Here is a 19,099-nt window from a genome sequence, read left to right as displayed (position 1 = left end):
GGCATTATGCCACAGTAACGAGCTAAACATGAGATAATACAGTACTGGTACTCCAAGAAAATTTACATCGAATTCTGGACATACAAATGTGCACTTTAAGCCGAATTATGCATTTTAGTATGGTTCGCGAAATTCCGGTGCTCTTGGAATACACTCTAATGTCTTGTTTCTTTTATGAGATAATATAAGATCTTTTAATGTTTTACACATACGAACGTACGGGCTTCCTGCATCATTGTAGCTGCGCTCTGTGACAACTGCTGAAATGAATCTTTTTCTAACAGGTCACGGGAAAATATTGCGAATGGTTGTTTGAAAAGTGTTACTTTCAAAGTAAATTTACTTTTACGCAAGATGAACTATGTGTTCAAATGAATGATGAGTTTCTTAAATCACAGAGCGTTTTACTCTCATTTAAAAATCAGCTCTATGAGGATGACCATTTAGAATAATTTCGAGCCCAGTAGATCAGACATTTATGTAGTTATTAAAAATTTTATTGGCACTTTTGTGTGATGTATTTTAAAGTGTAACACCCGCAGAAAAATCAGCAATATGTGTGAATGCTTAGCTTCTCTTGCAGCTTATTCATCTTGGAGACCAATATTATATGTGAAAGCTTTTCTTTCCTTGTAGCAACACAATGTATACTAATTTAAACCATTAACTTTTCCTATTTGTGTATTCTTGCTACTTAACAGTGATGCTGCTATTAGCCGACTACATCACGAGTTCCATGCTCTGGATATCCGCTGTCATCTGCTGGCGAGATCACGTGACATGAGCTATGATTGGCATACAAAAGCACATCACAATCTTGATTTCAATGCTTTGGAAAGTAACATGTGGTTATTGGTGGAATTCGAATTTTTACTTTCTTAATACGAAAATATGCAGTGTGCATGTTGCTGCACATCAGACATCTTTCCAAAACGTGTTTTTTTCCCCTGAGTTTCAATTTCTAAAGTGCCAAAAAATTTTATGCCGGTGCATAAAACCATAACCATTCAAAGGATTGATAAGTGTTACAGTTCCGAGGTAAAGTATACTTTCACTTAATGCGGAAAAGGTGTATTTTCATCTGGGAGAAAGTGTATTTCTAAGTGGGAAATGCGGTAATATTTTTTCCTTGTCCACGTATACACACTGGGTATATCTTACACTTGGTAAAAAGTGGATTTATGTCTTGTAATTCAGACTTTACATCTGTGTTTTTCTTGTAAGCTGTGCCTCGGCCATTTAAACAAAAAACAGTTACATTTGGACAAATGTAACAACATGACAAACAGCTAATTTGCATGAAATACACTTTACATAAGTGTGTTGCACTAGCTACACATCTGTGTCAGATGATGGTACTCACCGATTCCACTTTGTTTCCATGGTTACTAGCTGGTGTTCCTCTTGCCAGTGGTAATTCATAACATTCTTGACTAGTGGTGGAACATATATCATCTCCTTGGTTACCAAATTGGTGCCCTACTGACTGTCTTTGCTACCTTTACACTTACCGGAAGGCTGTGGAGAGGACAAGTCACTTTTAAATGCACCCTGTCTTTGGGTAGTGACTGTTTCTTTAGCCTGACACTTTGTATAACCTTATATTCTTCTTTACAACATCAAAATATTATTCATTTTTCCTCAAGAACCAAACAAAGATGAGACTTACCAAACAAAAGCGCTGGCAAGTCGATAGACACACAAACATACACACAAAATTCTAGCTTTCGCAACCAACGGTTGCTTCGTCAGGAAAGAGGGAAGGAGAGGGAAAGACGAAAGGATGTGGGTTTTAAGGGAGAGGGTAAGGAGTCATTCCAATCCTGGGAGCGGAAAGACTTACCTTAGGGGGAAAAAATGACGGGTATACAAAGAACGGAGGTCTCTGCACCAGAATAATTTTTTCACAGAGATCACTCTGTGTTTTTCTAGCTGTCAGATACTTTCCACTGCCCTAATAATGAAGTACAGTTCTGCGCACAAACTTTTTTTTTTTAGAATTGTGAAATTCTGTAGATTTCTGTTCTTGTTTATATCCCTTCCTTGGAGAATCAAGACACATGCTTACATCTGGAGATTCTTCCAATGTTATAACATGGTTAGTACTCCATACAGTTGATTCTGGAATATCATTAGTTTTTGCTGTCAGTTTATTTGCACAAAATTTGTATTATTCCTGGTTTCTTTACTGTTTGCCAGGCAAGGAAAAAACCTCTTTCAGCCCATTCAACATTCCATTTGTTTTTGAATGTTTTGTTGCACTTTATGAACACTGACCGGTGTAGCACTATATGTATGCCCTTGCTCCTGCTCACTACAAAACACAAGTCATTGCACTTTTTTGTGGAAGAATGAAACCACACGTGGATACATAATACAGGGCGGCAGTGTTGTGTATTAAAAGCTGGAGGAGCTAACCCCCATCATTGCTACAGTGTATATGGTAACAAAATTTTCAACCATACAAATCACAGCACTTCGCACCTGTAGACATCACACAGTGGATGTGACCTTGAGTTGCCTACTCTGGTTACAGCCATTCTAGCAAGTAACTTCTGCAAGCACTTGCCGAGTTGTTGATATTAGAAGAAAAACTTGTGCAAGTTTACTTCTGCAAGTCTCTTGGACTAGTTAATTTCAGCAAATTGCTGCAAGTGTTTGCAGAAGTATTTCCACTAGAGATGTGTCGTGTGATCGGTAAGTGAATATTTACAGCTAAAAACCAGAGCAATTGCCATCGTTATTGCATTATTATTATTATTATTATTATTGGAGAAAAATCTTGACAAAAATAAATAAGTTAAGGGAAAAAAGAGCTGTTTTGGTGGGAAAAAATGGGTATAGAAGTGCACTTATTTATCCAGCAACACTGTTGAATGATTAAAGTGAAGGAGTTTCCTCAAATTAAAAACTTTATGAGAATGTTGTAGGTGTTGTATACAGTTTTCAAAAATCTCTTTTGTATTGTACAATAAAATATCCAAAACTAGGATACAGAAGTTCTGCAAGCTATATCAACAAGAGATCACTTTTAATTATTCTTAGACTTTCACCAACAGTATTTATTATTTTTATTACAAATGTAATACTTTAAAAAACAGGAAACAAAAATTCTGCAAGCTAGATCACCCAGAGATTGTCTTTTAGACACTATTAGATTTTTGCAAAGATTATTTTTTACTAACGTGATGCACTTTCGTTTCTGCATTAACATGTGCATCTACATATATACTCTGCAAACCAGTGTGAGGGTATGTCCCATTTTACCAGTTGTTAGAGTTTCTTTCCGTTCCATTCGCGTTTGGAGCACGGGAAGAATGATTGTTTGAATGCCTCTGTGTATGCAGTAATTATTCTAATGTTATCCTCATGATCCCCATGTGAGCGATATTTACGTGGTTGTAGTATATTCCTAGAGTAATCATTTAAATATGGTTCTTGAAACTTTGTTAATAGACTTTCTCGGGATAGTTTAGGTCTATGTTCAAGAATCTTGCAGTTCAGTTCCCTCAGTATCTCTGTGACACTCTCCTACAGATTAAACAAGCCCGTGACCATTCGTGCTGCTCTTCTCTGTGTATGCTCAATATCCCCTGTCCTTTAGCAATATTCTAGAACTAATTGCACAAGTGATCTGTGAGCAGTCTCCTGTGTAGATTGATTGCACTTTCCCGGTATTCTACCAATAAACCAATCTCTACCACCTGGTTTACCCACGACTGAACTTTTGTGGTCATTCCATTTCATATCCTTACAAAGTGTTACATCCAGGTATTTGATGAGTATGCCGATTCCAACAGTGACTCATTGATATTGTAGTCATAGGATACTATGTTTTTTCATTTTGTGAAGTGAAAAATTTTACATTTCTGAACATTTAGAGGAAGTTGCCAATCTCTGCACCGTGTTGAAATCTCTCGAGATCTGACTGAATATTTATACAGCTGCTTTCAGATAGTACTTCATTATAAGTAAATGCATTGTTTGCATAAATGTGATTTTACTATTAATATTGTCTGCAAGGTCATTAATATACAACAAAAACAGCAATGGTCCCAACACACTTCTCAGGGGCACACCCAAAGTTATTGCTACATCTGATGATGACTCACAATCTAAGATAACATTTTGTGTCCTCCCCAACAAAAAGTCCCCAATCCAGTCACAAATTTCACTTGATACCCCATATGATCGCACTTTTGGTAATAAGTGTAGGTGTGATACTGAGTCAGATGATTTTCAGAAATCATGCCTTGATCCAAAGCTTTCAGTGTCATGTGAGAAAGGGTGGATTTCACGTGATTGATGTTTTCAAAATCCGCACTGCTTGGCGTTGAGGAGGTCATTCTGTTCAAGATACTTCATTATGTTTTGCGCTGAGAATATGATCTAAGATTCTATAATAAATCAATCTCAAGGATATGTTTATGTTAAGATTAAAAATTAACTGAAATTGAAAGACATTTCTACTGCTATTCTGCTTTCTCTTGTGGTGAAACAAAGAAATCGGTTAAATTTTTTGCACTTCCTTGGCTGGCAATGACCAAGTATATACACTATGTGATAAAAAGTATCCAGACATCTGACTGAAAATGACTTAAAATTTGTGGCGCCCTCCGTTGATAATGCTGGAATTCAATGTAATGTTGGTCCACCCTTAGCCTTGATGGCAACTTCCACTCTCGCAGGCATATGTTCAGTCAGGTGCCGGAAGGTTTTTTGGGGAATGGCAGCCCATTCTTCAAGGAGTGCTGCACTGAGGAGAGGTATCGATGTCGGTCGGTGAGGCATGGTACGAAGTTGGCATTCCAAAACATCCCAAAGGTGTTCTGTAAGGCTCGGGTCAGGATTGTGTGCAGGCTCGTCCATTACAGGCATGTTATTGTCATGTGTCCACTTCGCCACAGGCTGTGCATTATGAACAGGTGCTCGATCATGTTGAAAGATGCAGTTACCATCTCTGAATTGCTCTTCAATAGTGGGAAGTAGAAGGTGCTTAAAACATCAATGTAGGCCTGTGCTGTGATAGTGCCATGCAAAACAACAAGGGGTGCAAGTCCTCTCCATGAAAAACATGACCACACCACACCATAACACCGCTGCCTCTGAATTTTACTGTTGGCACTACACATGCTGGCAGATGGACGTTAACCAGGCATTCACAATCAGATCGCCACATTGTGTACCGTGATTCATCACTCCACACAACATTTTTCCACTGTTCAATTCTCCAGTGTTTAAGCTCCTTACATCAAGCAAGGCGTTGTTTGGCATTTAGCGGCATGATGTGTGGCTTATGAGCAGCTGCTCAACCATGAAATCCAAGTTTTCTCACCTCCCACCTAACTGTCACAGTACTTGCAGTGGATCATGATGCAGTTTGGAATTCCTGTGTGGGTCAGGATAGATGTCTGCCTATTACATATTATGACCTTCGCCTATTACATATTATGACCCTCTTCAACTGTCAGCGGTCTCTGTCAGTCAGCAGACAAGATCAGCCTGTATGATTTGTGCTGTACGTATCTCTTCACTTTTCCACTTCACTGTGACATCAGAAACAGTGGACCTATGGATGTTTAGGAGTGTGGAAATCTCACCTTCAGACATATGACATTAGTGACACTCAAATCACCTGACCATGTTCGAAGTCTGTGAGTTCCGCAGAGCCTACTGATGTCGCTGATATGGAGTACCTGGCAGTAGGTGGCAGCACAGTGCACCTAATATGAAAAACATATGTTTTTGGTGTGGTATCTGGATACTTTTATCACATAGTGTTCGTTTATGGGTTCCTGTGGTACCATACACTTGTTTCAGTTCATCTTTCTTTGTGCCACTGTTCTTTTCACATTGTTGTACCGGTATTGAACACACAAAACTTCTGCAAGTTTGAGAAAAACTTCCAGCAAGTGGTAAGTTTGTCAAGTACTTGCAACAAGACACAAGAAACTGGAAGTTGATGGTACTTGTGGAAGTCGACTTGCTGAATGTGTTTTCAAGTCAGATACCTTGCAGAAGTAGATTCAGCAAGCAACTTATGGAAGTTTACTGGCTAGTAGACATGTGTCTTTAGTAGAGTTTTCGGAAACCTGCAGTTTTGTGTTAGGTACTTCTAAGGAGATTCAGGAGCCTGTATTAAATTTAGTTATATGTTTAGGACTGGTTGTGGTTGCGGTAGTGTTGGATGGGGAGAGGGTGAGGGAGGCATGAGGTAGGGAGGCAGAGTGAGGGCCTATGGGTGAGTGGCTAGCATCTCAGAGGGATAGCAGGTATATGGGCTCAGCACGAAATGCATGATTGTAGGGGTCGATGGGAAGCTGTGCATGCTGAAAGCAGGATGGGAACATGAATGTGGAGGGGATGACAGAATGGAGGAAGGGGAAGTGTCGAGTGAAGGATTCAGGAACAGTGGGTTACCTGAGGTTGAGGCCAGAATGATTGCAGGAGTGGAGGATGTGTCGTAAGTATAACTCCCGCCAGTGTACTTATAGTTCAGTGAAGCTGGTGGTGGAGGGATGGATCCAGATAGTCAAAGTTGTGAAGCAGCCATTGAAATTGAGAATGTTTTGCCCACCTGCATGTTGTGCCACTGGCTGGTCAACTTGGTTGTTGGCAACAGTTTGGCGGTGGCCAGTCTTCGTGGTGGACTGCTAGTTTGTAGCCATATTGTCGTTAAAAGCTGTGCAGTATTTACGTCAGAGTTGGTATAAGATGGGGTGGAATCAGAGGTGCTGGTTCGGTGGATTGGGCAGGTCTTGCGCCTTTGTCTGCAAAAGTTGCTATGGGACGAAACTGCTGAGGACTACTTAATCTAATTTAAACTAATTTATGCTAAGGACAACACACACACACACACACACACACGCACACACACACACCCCTAAGGAAGGACTCGAACCTCTGACGGGGGTAAAGCCACTCGAACTGTGGCAAGGCGCCTCAGACTGCGCAGCCCTTTGTCTGCCTTAGGGATATGGGATGAAGGATATGGTTCAGCTGTTCCAGTCCAGGGTGATATTGAATGGTGAGGGGACTTCTCCTTATTAGCTGATTCTTGGATTAGTGGGAAGATTAACAGTGTGTTAGGATATGGCTTGGTAAATATGTTTTTGGTCTTCCCCCGGGCCCTTCCTAAGAACACTAATCTTTTAGCAGAAGAAAGGACAGCTGTACACAATGTGAAAACAGATCTTGTGCTAATAATCCTCATTGCACACAAGTGATCCACTGCTGTTGTGATGAGTCATAGTGGCTACTTGAAGGAAGATCTCTGCTAACACCTACAAGCTCTGCCAGTGATCACATCCCAGAAGTCCAACATGACTTCTAGTCCTTACTGAAATCCATAGGCCCTTCCCAGAACCTCTCCTCTGAGTATGTCTCCCTCCTCAAACCTGCAACACAACACACACCTACACCTACCTTTTACATGCTTTCCAAAATCCACAAACCCAACAATCCTGGATGCCCCATTGTAGGTGGCTGTTGTACTCCCACTGAAAGAGTTTCCACTTTTGTTGATCAACACCTCCAACCAGTTACCCGGAACCTAGCCTCCTGCATCAAAGCTGCTATCTAATTCCTTCACTGTGTTTCCAACTTCCCCACCCCTGTACTGCCTGGATCCCTTCTTGTAAGTGTTGATGCCACCTTGCTATACTCGAACATCCCTCATGCTCATGGCCTTGCTACCATTGGACACTACCACTCCAAACATAATCCAGATTCCAAACACCTTACCAACTATATCCTGACCCACAACTACTTTGACTTTGAAGGGGAGGTATACAAATAAATTCACAGCATAGCCATTGGCACCTGCATGACAACTTCCTATGCCAACCTGCCGCTAGAGGAAACCTTCCTAGTCTTGCAAAATCCAAATTCATAGTCTGATTGAGAGTCATTGGTGATATCTTCATGATCTGGACTCAGAACCGATACACCCATCCACATTACTTCAAAATCTCAACACCTCAACATCTGCTTCACTTGGTTGTCCTGTATCCAACGTGCTGCCTTCCTGGATGCTGACCTCCACCTCTCTGATGGTTCTGTCCACACCTCTATCCATGTTAGACCCACTAACCACCAACAGTACCTGCATTTTAACAGCCGCCATCCCTTCCACACCAAAATATTCCACCCATGCTGCCTAGTCACTCATGGATGGTGTGCCTGCAGTGATGAGAACTTCCTTGCCCAGTATGCTTAGGATCTCATGATGACCTACACAGACAGGTAAGAGCCCTTCCTAACCTAGCCTTGTGCCATTCCCACCAACCCAAGAATCAGCTACAAAGAAGTGACTCCTTGTCACCCAGTATTACTGTAGACCGGAACAGAGTTTTGATTATCTCTCATCCTGGCCTGAAGTGCGGGACATTCTACCCATGATCCTTCCTACCTCTCCTAAAGGGGTGTTCTGTTGCCCACCCAACCTATACATCATCCTAGTCCATCCCAATGTTGCTCCCATTCCCAATCCCTTTCCACCAGTATCATACCCCTGTACTCCATCAGAGACCAGTCTATCTGTGAAAGCAGCCATGTCACATACCAACTCTGCTGCAAAGACTACAATATGATTACCAACCAGCTATCCACCTTTATGAATGGCCACTGCCAAATCGTTGCCAATAATAAAGTTGACCACCTGGTGGCACAACATGATGCTGAGCGTAACATGCTCAGTTTCAATAGATGCTTCACCACCTGGGCCATCTTGATCCTTCCCGCCACCCTCAGCTTCTTTGACCTATGTAGATGAGAGTTACCCTAACAACACATCCCTCTGTTCCTGTAATTATTCTAGTCCCAATCTCAGCTAACCCACTGTCCCTGCACCCTCCACCCGACAGTTTCCCCTTCCTCCATCCTGTCACCTCCTCCCAATTCATGTCCCCATCCTGCCTTCAGTATGCACCACTCCCCACCAGCCCCTACTGTTGTACATTTACATGCGGAGCCCATATACCTGCCACCACTCCCCTCCTACGTTACTGGCCAGCAAAGCAGCTGCCTTCCTCAGAGCCACAGTTCTTCTCCCTGACTCTCACCTTCCTCTGCCTCTATGCCTTTACCCATCCATTCGTCACTACCCCCACCACAACCATTCCATCTCCGGAAGCTAGAAAGTTGTATTCTGTTTGCATGTGCCTACTAACAACTCAGCACTTCTGCTTTATACTGCATATGTATAGTAAAACCTGAGATTGAGAAAAAGAGATAAGTGATCTTCAGTATTAAAATAATATTTATGATGATGATGATGATGATGATGATAACTTTATGCCAAAATTTTTGTTTGTCGAGGTTGCAAATAGTATAAAACATTAAATTTGGAAACTAGTTTTGGTTTTTCATGCAACCATCCTCAGATCTGGAGAATCAAGCAGAAGCAGAAAATTTATTTAGGTAATATATTTCAGGGTAAAGTAATGTACAAAAAGTAATGACATATAAACATGATAAAGACATAGTGTCAACTTAAATAGTAGGGTTAGACTGCATCGTATGCATATGTGAGTGGCTTTTCCCTCCTTACATAGTACTATCTGATGAACGTGAACCACAGTCAGTTTTACGAGATTGCAAAAATTGGGAAGTAATAAATAAGAAAGACACGCCATTCTCATATGAGAGACAACTTTAATGAAGTGCTGTCTATATACCAAGGAGATAAAGAAGAGTGAGCATAAACATACCAGTAAATACTCTATTCTTTAAAGAAACAAACCCATGTATAAAGCAGCTACAAATGTCTGATAACTTAACAAATGAATTAATGTGTTAAATATTTGCCTTTAAGCATGCAAGTGAGAAAAAGTTTAGGAAAGGTTTAAAATTGTGCTTAAAATTGGTTGGAACTATCTAACCTAACCTAATGTAAGTGCTGTCATTATGAAACATTCAATAAATATAAACTGGGAAATTTGGGCTCCAAATTAAGCTAAAGCTAGTTTCGCACACATTTAATTGTTTGACATCATATCTCGTGAACTTCTTGTTGTATAATGATATAATTTGGCAGGTACATTCAGTGATATATGTCAATACTGTCTGCAAAGAGTGGTGCAAGTGGAATATTTAATAAAGAAGTAATAAATTAAAATGTTATGTGTGATGCTGAAGTTTGACTATATGAACATTGAAAATGTAGTAAAGAAATAAATTTTTTCCTTTCATCACTTTGTGGAGGATTTCAGTGAGAGAAATGTTTTTAAAGGTTTGAAATTACGTGTAATCTTTATCAGAAGTTGCTGAGTGTTCTCATTCTCAGATAATGTCAGAATAAAGTCAGTGTATTTGAACATTGTTGGTTACATTGCCTCATATAACACACACTTGCCTTATGGTGTTGAACTTTTAATGTAAGATTATACCTCTTAATGAGTAGATTACAACAGTCTGCTGTTTGCTTCATATTGATGACAAACAAATTTGGCCTGTTTCGTAACGATAAAGTTTAAAAACTTTGCACTCAAGGGGGGGGGGGGGGGGGGAGGGGGGGGGGCGGCAAAGGGCAACCATTACCTCGAAGCTGATGAGCAGGTAGTCCAGTTTTGTTTATTGTTTTTCACTCTGGAATTCTTATCATCATAACATTGATCTGTGATTTTCATGGTTTCTCTGAACTACTACTTTACAAATATTAGGAGAGTTCCATAATTATGACAAAATTATTTCTTTTCTCCACCGAATGAGTTAGTGTTCCCTCTCCAGTTACTAGAATTCCAACGGGATACTAGACCTTAAAAATGATATAAAGTAACCTGCAAGGCTTGCTTCACTGGAAGTGTTCCATGGATCATTTGCGTGATAAATCGTAATGATGTGGAACATTAACATTGCAAATTTATTTGTAAAAATTGCTAAAAATAAAGCTACTGATGTGAGTTAGTACTTTGTATCTTCCACCTTTTACACATTACAATAACAGAAATTCGCCTCCAGAATAGAAGGAGTTTTCAAAGAGAGAATGTTTCGATTTGTCTTTAAATTTTAATTTGCTGTCTGTTTGACATTTTACATCACTGGGTAAATTTTGGCATTGTGCACACCTTTTCATGCTAAGGACAATCTTAATATGGAGTAATGAATGTCATTTATTCCTTCTGTTGTTGTAATTATATACCTCATTGTTCCTTTAGAACTGCAGTGGATTACTTACAACAAACTTAAGGAGGGATTAACTATGCTGTGAAGCAGCCTTGTAGTATGCCACACAGATCATGCTGTTGCTTGATAGTCTTGCCCCAACATAAATTTTTGTAGAGTTACCATGAGTTGCCATATTTTGTGCTGAGAAACGCTAACGCAAACAGGTTCCGGTACATTTATAGATCAGCTAAACAAATGTAAAGAAAGGTAGGAACGTAGAATAAATTTCCATTCACTGTAGGGAAGTTTTTGTGATGTAATGGTTAATGTAAATTCCATCAATTCAGAAGAAGACTGCTTTTTCTGTGTTGGTGTAGTAAGGAGTTGATAGGATTCACTCAGTTTAATGATAGCAGATGAAGAGTAGCAGTAGACAGAGACTGTGGACATTTGATGCACACGATTATTATTTTGAATGAAGATGAGCATGCAGATTGCTTGTAATTTTGAAATTGCCTTAGGCAACAGTCTACCAGTTGGAATGGTGTACAAGTTAAATATTTCAGTTGCGAATGAAATACATGTTAATATCAGCACATTGCTTCTAAGTTTTGACCTTTTTCTGATTTCTGAGAGGGATATGCAGAAAGCAAAGATTTCAAACTAGAAATGACCTTTAAACATTCATGTGTTTACGTGGTTTTAAAAGATGCAAACAATAGATAAGATAAGCAAATTTCATACAACTTCCATACAACAGTAGCAGCTACATGTTTCTTCCTGCAACATACAGTGTCATATGGGATCAGAGCAAATTTTTGTGGGTAGTAAGTACAGTACTTATTTTTCTATATTTACATGTTGTGTAGTGTAGAAGTACCACTGTATACAATATCAGTTTCTGGGAACAACCAAATCCCCATAACTAATTCTAGCTCTCATTCCATCAACAGTAGTTCTATTTTACAACTGGAGTTTTCTGGTGTGTGAGAAAACAAAAAGGACTACTGACTTCACTGGTGTCACTTACTTTCCCAAAACCTGATTTATCTCTCAAGGAACCTCTGAGTATATTAGACATGTTAAGAACTTATAAATTATGGTAATCTCCACTAAATTGTAGTATATTATGACTATAATGAGTACTTAGCTAGCGTTCTGTGGGTCCAAAAAGCATGTAATATGATTCATTTGTGTTGTGAATTCAAGAATATCCTGTAGAAGCCTGTTCAAAGAACTGGATACTCTGTCTGGTGCTTCTCAGTATATTTATTCATTAATGAAATTTGTTGTTAGTGATATATCTCTTTTTCAATCCAACAGCTTAGTTTACATAAACGAATACCAGGGATAAGAACAATATTCACAGAGTCACTTTCATTGGTCCAGATAGATGTTAGTTATTCAGGTACACACACTGTCAATAGTTTGCCATCCATTACAAAAAGTGTAGCTACTAATGAAGTGCAGTTTGAGAAGCTTAACTGATTTATTAGTGGCCAACACTTTCTACTCCATTATTGAATTTCTTTGCAGCATCAATTGACATATATATTATTAACTAAATCATGTAACATAAGTACTATGAAAACAGTTTATCTAATTATAACTTAACTTCAAATCCTAAATTAAAAATTTAAAGAGCTATGATTATTTTGTCTCAGTATTGCTTTTGTCTGTGCAATAAATCACCACAATGGAGTTTTCATCTTTGAATAATGTTCAATGAGTCAAAATGTAGGTAAAAGAAACTGTTACTGATGAAAGTAAATATTCGAATTGCCTGGTATAAATAGGTGTTTGCAGAAGCCAGCGATTTTGAGAAAGGTGAAGCCTGTGAAAATTACATCTTTCTCTTGCATTTCTGTAGAAATAAATAAATGGCAGACATCTATTTGAAGGTCATAAATGGATAATTTGTGGTCAAACAATGCTTGTAAATAGTTTTAATACTTTGTTTTTCCCAAATTTAGGGTATGGAGAAACCTCAACAGGATGTGGCAAATAATGAAGAATATAGCAGTTTACAGTTGCTGATATGGGTCAGACAGGAGAAAGCATTACAGGATGTCAGTGTAATGCATCAAGGTTACAAGGTAATGACATAGTAAAAATTATTTGTAATCATCCTTACTGTTTTAAATATGTAAGCTTTAATCATTCACTATGAGGAGGAAAAAAAGACACTCCACAAAGGAGTTATGCAAATTGGTCTGTAATTGATATTCATCTATGGAAAATACAAAATTGTAAACTGCAGCACAGTTTCACCACACAGCTGGCAAGGATAGTAAATAGGGGACATGTCAATACCAAGGCATAAAGTTTTACAAATTTCATTCTGTGTACTCTGTTGGGCAGCTACTATGCCAAACAGTATATGCAGATGTGAGCATTTGAGAGGGGACATATAGTTGGGCTCAAAGAAGCTGGTAGAGGTAATTGGTGAATCGCTCGACACTTGAATAGAAGCGATGCCACTATTTGACAATGGTGAAACAGGTGAACCATGGCTGAACACAGTGTCAGGACAGAATCGACTGACCCAAAGAGACAACAGAATGTGAGGATTGAGTAATTGTCAGAGAGGCACTCAGATCCCTAGATTTATCATTATTGTCAATCTGACATGCAACTGGTGGTTCAGTGACCACAAAGACCATTAATAGTTGGCTTACAGAAAGGGGGCTTGGCATGGCACCCCTTGCACTGACAGCCATTAACCTCTGTACAATAAGACTGCATTGGTATCGGGCACATTTGGCATGGAATCTCATTGACTGGAGTAGAATTGCCCTTTGTGATGAGTACCACTTTGAATTGATCTCCCAGTGTCCATTGAAGGTGTGTCGGAGATACATCGAACAGCCGTGGTATACCAAACTGACTGTTGCCTGCCAATGGCTCGATAAACCAGAGTGTTGGTCTCTGGTGACATTTCATTTTATAGGAAGACCCCTTTGGTTGTCATCCGTGGCACCCTTACAACACAGCAGAATGTCGACAATGTTCTGTGCCCGTTTTGTTGCCATTCATGGCAAGCCATCCCGGGCTTACATTTCAGCAAGATTATTCCTACTTGTATATGTTGATAGTCTCTACTGCTTGTCTTCATGCATGCCAAACCCTACCTTGGCCGGCAAGGTCTCCGGATCTCACCCCACACCAGGCAGGTCTGCTGGGCCGTTTGCAGCCTCATGGTAGTGAACATATTAATGCTCACATTAAGTACAGACTTATGAACAGCAGATGTTTACTTACATGTGCTTACATAAAGAGAAGAAAAAAGAATTCAATAACTGTGGGCTGTTGATCCAACTCCTCTGGAGCAGTGTGAGCCTCTGTCCCCTTCCTCATTTTCTTCCTTTTTTTTTTTTTAGCTTCTTTACAAGAGTCATTTTGAAAGTTTTGTGAATGTGATGAAACTTTGTGGAAATTTACCTGTATGTGTCTTCTCAGGATACTCTTTTTCAAGTTATGTGCACAAGTACATCCTCTTGAATAATTCACTTAGGACTCAACAGTTTACCTCTTTGGGAAGATAGTTGGGGAATGATTCATTGGCGGATATAGCTGCCCGTTGACCAGTGGAAAGATGGGCCAGACGTTGAGGCTCCTAGACATGTGTCTTTGTTTTTGCAACATGACATGGTCATAGTTCATATGTGTGGAATGAAGCTTCACAAATCCAGTGGCTGCTTTTACTGGATTCTTTCAAAGAGCTTATGAAAGGATATTGCTTCTCAGCAACATGCCTTTACTATCTTACCTCCTTCAGGTGGGATTATGATAGTTTCCACATGGAGTAAAAAAGAAATTTGCAGTCCATTCTTTTGGCCATAATCCTTGCCCTGTCCCGTGTGCCTGTCCACACTACACTGTCTTTCCTGCTGCTGCCATTTCCTCCTGGAGCACTGGTGGTTCTTATAGTTTTGCTGTCCCTATTGACACTTATTACAGAACATAGAGGGTGCTTATATGATAAGGGCCCCCCTCCCCAAACACAGAGTGTTTCAAAAATACTGTTACAACTTTGGGGTCATGTTTCTTACATGAGAACAAAGAAGAAAGTTTGTATAAACGTACATCCGAAAAGCCTTTTTACTCGAGTTGTTAATGAAAGTGATTGAAGTTAATCAACACACAAACTTCTAGTAGATGCTCGAAATGCCCTCCTTTTGCTTTTAAACTTGTTTGCACTCATTGAATCATGGACTGGCCTACTCTTTCAAATACTCCCTGATGGTTTCAAATGGATTTTCAGGCTTCAGTGGCATGTCAATAAAGAGTTTTTTGCATCCAGGTGGTCTGCTGCATAGACTAGTTGTTTTATATGCGGCCGGAGGTAATAATCCAGAGGATTAAGGTCAGGGGGATATACAGGCCATGGAATTGGTCCTCCTCTACCTATCCATCCATCAAGGTAGATACCAGCCAGTGCCTCTCTAACACTGAGGGTGGAATTGCTGGAGCTCCTTCATGTGTAAACCAAGTGTTTCTTCTTATTTGCAGGGGTAAGTCTCCGAAGACAGCACCTGTGGGATGTGTTGGGTGAACATATAGTCTCTCATGCTGTCACCTATAGTTCCAACCTACACATTAATCTTAAACTCTCATGCTGATGATGTCTAGTCTGTATTGTAACATGAGGATTCCAATTAGCCCACATGTGTTAGTAGTGGAAATGTGTTATTCCATCTCTCCCAAACTATGCCTTGTCTGTAAACGAAACTCAAGAGACAATCAATGGATTGGCAGTTTGTGCAACAAAGTCGGCAAAAGTTTTCCTGTGGTAGGCTATCAGCAGTGTGAGGTCCTACGCATGTTGAAGATAAGAGTTGCTCATGAAGTACCCTCCATATTGAACTCGGAGATGTACAGTATGCCAGGGCCACTTGACTTGCACTGATATCTGATGGCTGTCTGCATTCCAAGCATCACCCAGGACTGGGTGGACCACATCACACATGTGTTGCACCATGTTGTTGAGTCCTCCATTCTCTCATCCTATAAGAAAAGCCGTCCATTTGTGGAAGGAGGATTGTCATTTAGCAGTAAGGGCCAGACATGCTGTGTTATGTTGGTTTAGAAACAGACCTAGGGGAGACAGCATCACAGCCTTTCGGCAGGCAAGAGTTAAAGATGGCAAATCATGAAAGAGAGAAAACAGAGTGTGTGGAGAGAATTTTTAGCATCCATGAACCCTTCCACACCTGCAACAGAGGTATGGGAGTCAATTTGGAAGATATCAGGGAATAACGTTTCAGGCCCAATATCTGCCATATTAATTCTTTGACTGCCAGTCTTGGCAATTGATGAGACCCAAAAATTTCAGTAGAGTGCTGATCACTCCATTTGACACAATCTGCTTTCTCCTGCTTTTAAACATGAAATCACGTTTATTCATGGGCTCAGTCTATCTGCATTGGCTTACTTGATAAAGTTAGTGTCCAAAACAGCTGACAGATCGTGTAAATTTACTTTCAAAAATGGCCAATAAATCGCATTCGTTGAATGAAACCATGCAGCTCGTTCATTAATTAAATAAATAGACATGGCTTCATTCTCTCTTATGGCTGATGAAATTTTGCACGAATAGAAGAAAGTGATGATGATCCAGACTTTGTGCAAGAAGAATTGCATCAAATTTCTATTGAGTATTTAGAGTTTTGGTTTTGTATAAAGAAATGTTGAACCAATTGTTTACGTTGTTTTCTCGTGTTCCTTTATTTTCTGAACACTGAATTTTTTTCTTAGTTTTAGGTTCAGAAAATGAAGATAGTGATTCTATGATGAATGTAGAACCATAAAATATCTGTTCTGACAATACTGAAAGGAGGCCAAGACAAAGGGCATAATAGCAAAAAGTCATACTGATTCTACAGTGGAGTGAGCTGAAATGGACTGTTTGCCAAGTGTAGACATTTTTAGTGGGGCCAGGGTGCCACAGATTTATGTGAGTTAGATGGATTTATTTTCATGTTTCACGGAAAGGGACCTTCTTGCTCATTCCAAAGAGCAGGCAAATGTTTATGACAGACAGAAAATGAGGAAACAGACAAGTGCAGGTCGGCTCACTCCTGCATACAGAATGTCTAGTTGGACAGGTTTTACTTTGGTGGAAATAAAAAAATTTTTGACTATAATTTTCTATGTGAGGATCATCTAAAAGCCCTTATTCAAGATCATTGGAGCCAAGATTCTTTTATGTCCTGTGACTAGTGCCCAAATCTGTTGAGCAGAAATAGCATCCTACCAATTATGTCGAACTTCCATTTGAATGATAATTCATTGGAAATCAAGTGAGATGAACTTGGGGTATGTCCCTTTACAGAACGTCTGCCCTCTAGTTGAAACTGTCCATTTACAGTTGCAGCAGGCATGTGTTACTGCATGGATGTGTTATTTCAAGCAAGATATGCCACAGAAACCAAGCAAATATGGCATGAAATTATTATATGTGCTGTCAGAGTCTAACCCTGGTTATATCTGGAATTTTCTGTGGCCAAAGCAGTGTTGTGGTTGACACTGTGAAAAACCTACTTGGTACCCTAGCAGGTAAGGGGTACACATTATTCACTGATCATTTTAATACATGACTTCTTGCAAGAGAGCTAGGAAAGCAGAAGATGGACCTTGTTGGAACTGTAATGAGGACCAGGAGGGGAATGCCTCGGGCACTGATATCACGTGACATAGTGAGTTGATTTTCCGTAGGAATGGGAACCTTTCAGCTGTATGCTGGAAAGATAAAAGAAATGTGTACATGCTAAGCCCCAGACATCAAGCAGGAATGATAAGTTACAAAGACAGAAGGGGTAAGGCAAAAATGAAACCTGCTTGTGTTGTGGAGTACAATAAAAGAAAAAAGATTAAGGTTGATCTGTCTGATCAGATGATGTCATATGAGGCTTTTGAACTCAGAACTGTGAAATGGTGGAGGAAACTTGTGTTTCATTGTTTTCTTACATGATTGGTAAATGCATGCATTCTGCATAATAAGGTAAAAAACAAGAAGATACGTTTGTTTAAATTTATAAAGGTATTATATGTAGAACTGCCAATGTGTGAAGACACTCCCAGACCAAGTTCTGTTGGGGGCATCTAAGTTGGACTATCTATGGAAAAGCATTTCCTGGAAAAAATACCACATCCACTAGGTAAAAGGAAGAATCCAGAGAATGTGCAAAGTATGCTCAGCAAAAGGAAAACAGCAAACGGGGAACTCTACAAGAAGGGATATGATATACCAGTGCAGCGAGTGCAAAATCGCAAAGCGTTGAGAACCGTTTTTCAGAATATGTCACTTCAAAAAATTATACAATGTGAATCTTTTATATAACAATTTATAATTATGGACTTAAGATACCAGTTTTCAGTTATTGAATATAAAACTGTAGATTATGAGGACTAAAATATCAGTAAAACATGTTTTTCATTTCTGTGAACTTTATTTTTTGGAAAACCTTACAATCCTTAAAAATATAATGGGGGAAAAAATAAATGACCAAAGGAGCTGTAAATGTATTTTCCAGAAGAAGATGATATAGGCACTCATAAATGACTAGTGTTATAACCAAATGAACATTAGTTTTCTGTAAAACACATACAGAAAATTAATAAAAAATATTGGCATTGTAAGAAATGGCGTGGTTACATGGCCGGCAGTGAAAGTGTTAAACAGTGATGTCTGCCAAACAGCACTCAGGCAAATAGCATAGACACAAATAGTATCTATTATACCAATCCTCGATTCTGCCAACATAGGAAACACACAGAGAATCAGCAACTAGATTTTTCGTCTGACAACTTGGAGCCATATAACTGCCCTTTCTCCTTGCGAAAGCTACAGCCAGCACTAACTGCTGCATATGACAGTGCTTCAGGACCTGATAGAGTTAAATACATCATGTTACGATACTTAAGAATGGAGATGAAAGAAGTCCTCCTGGGCCTCTTCAGTCAAATAGGGCTTGAGGCTATTTTCTGGATC

At 39.5% G+C, this 19,099-nt stretch overlaps 1 protein-coding gene across 1 annotated transcript in view; it reads left to right on the top strand.

Annotated features, from left to right (window-relative positions):
- The window catches only part of LOC124794846 (ZZ-type zinc finger-containing protein 3), a 69,953-nt gene that overhangs the window by 47,766 nt on the left and 3,088 nt on the right, over positions 1–19,099 (top strand). Inside the window, exon 7 of the mRNA XM_047258510.1 lies at positions 13,080–13,202. Within this exon, the coding sequence (XP_047114466.1) occupies positions 13,080–13,202 (123 nt within the window). The remainder of the gene's footprint in view (positions 1–13,079; positions 13,203–19,099) is intronic.

The sequence above is a fragment of the Schistocerca piceifrons genome, chromosome 4 (assembly GCF_021461385.2).
Source record: "Schistocerca piceifrons isolate TAMUIC-IGC-003096 chromosome 4, iqSchPice1.1, whole genome shotgun sequence".
Classification (NCBI taxonomy): Eukaryota; Metazoa; Arthropoda; class Insecta; order Orthoptera; family Acrididae; genus Schistocerca; species Schistocerca piceifrons.
The sequence above is the reverse complement of the archived record's forward strand: the minus strand, read 5'-3'. Positions and strand labels throughout refer to the sequence as shown.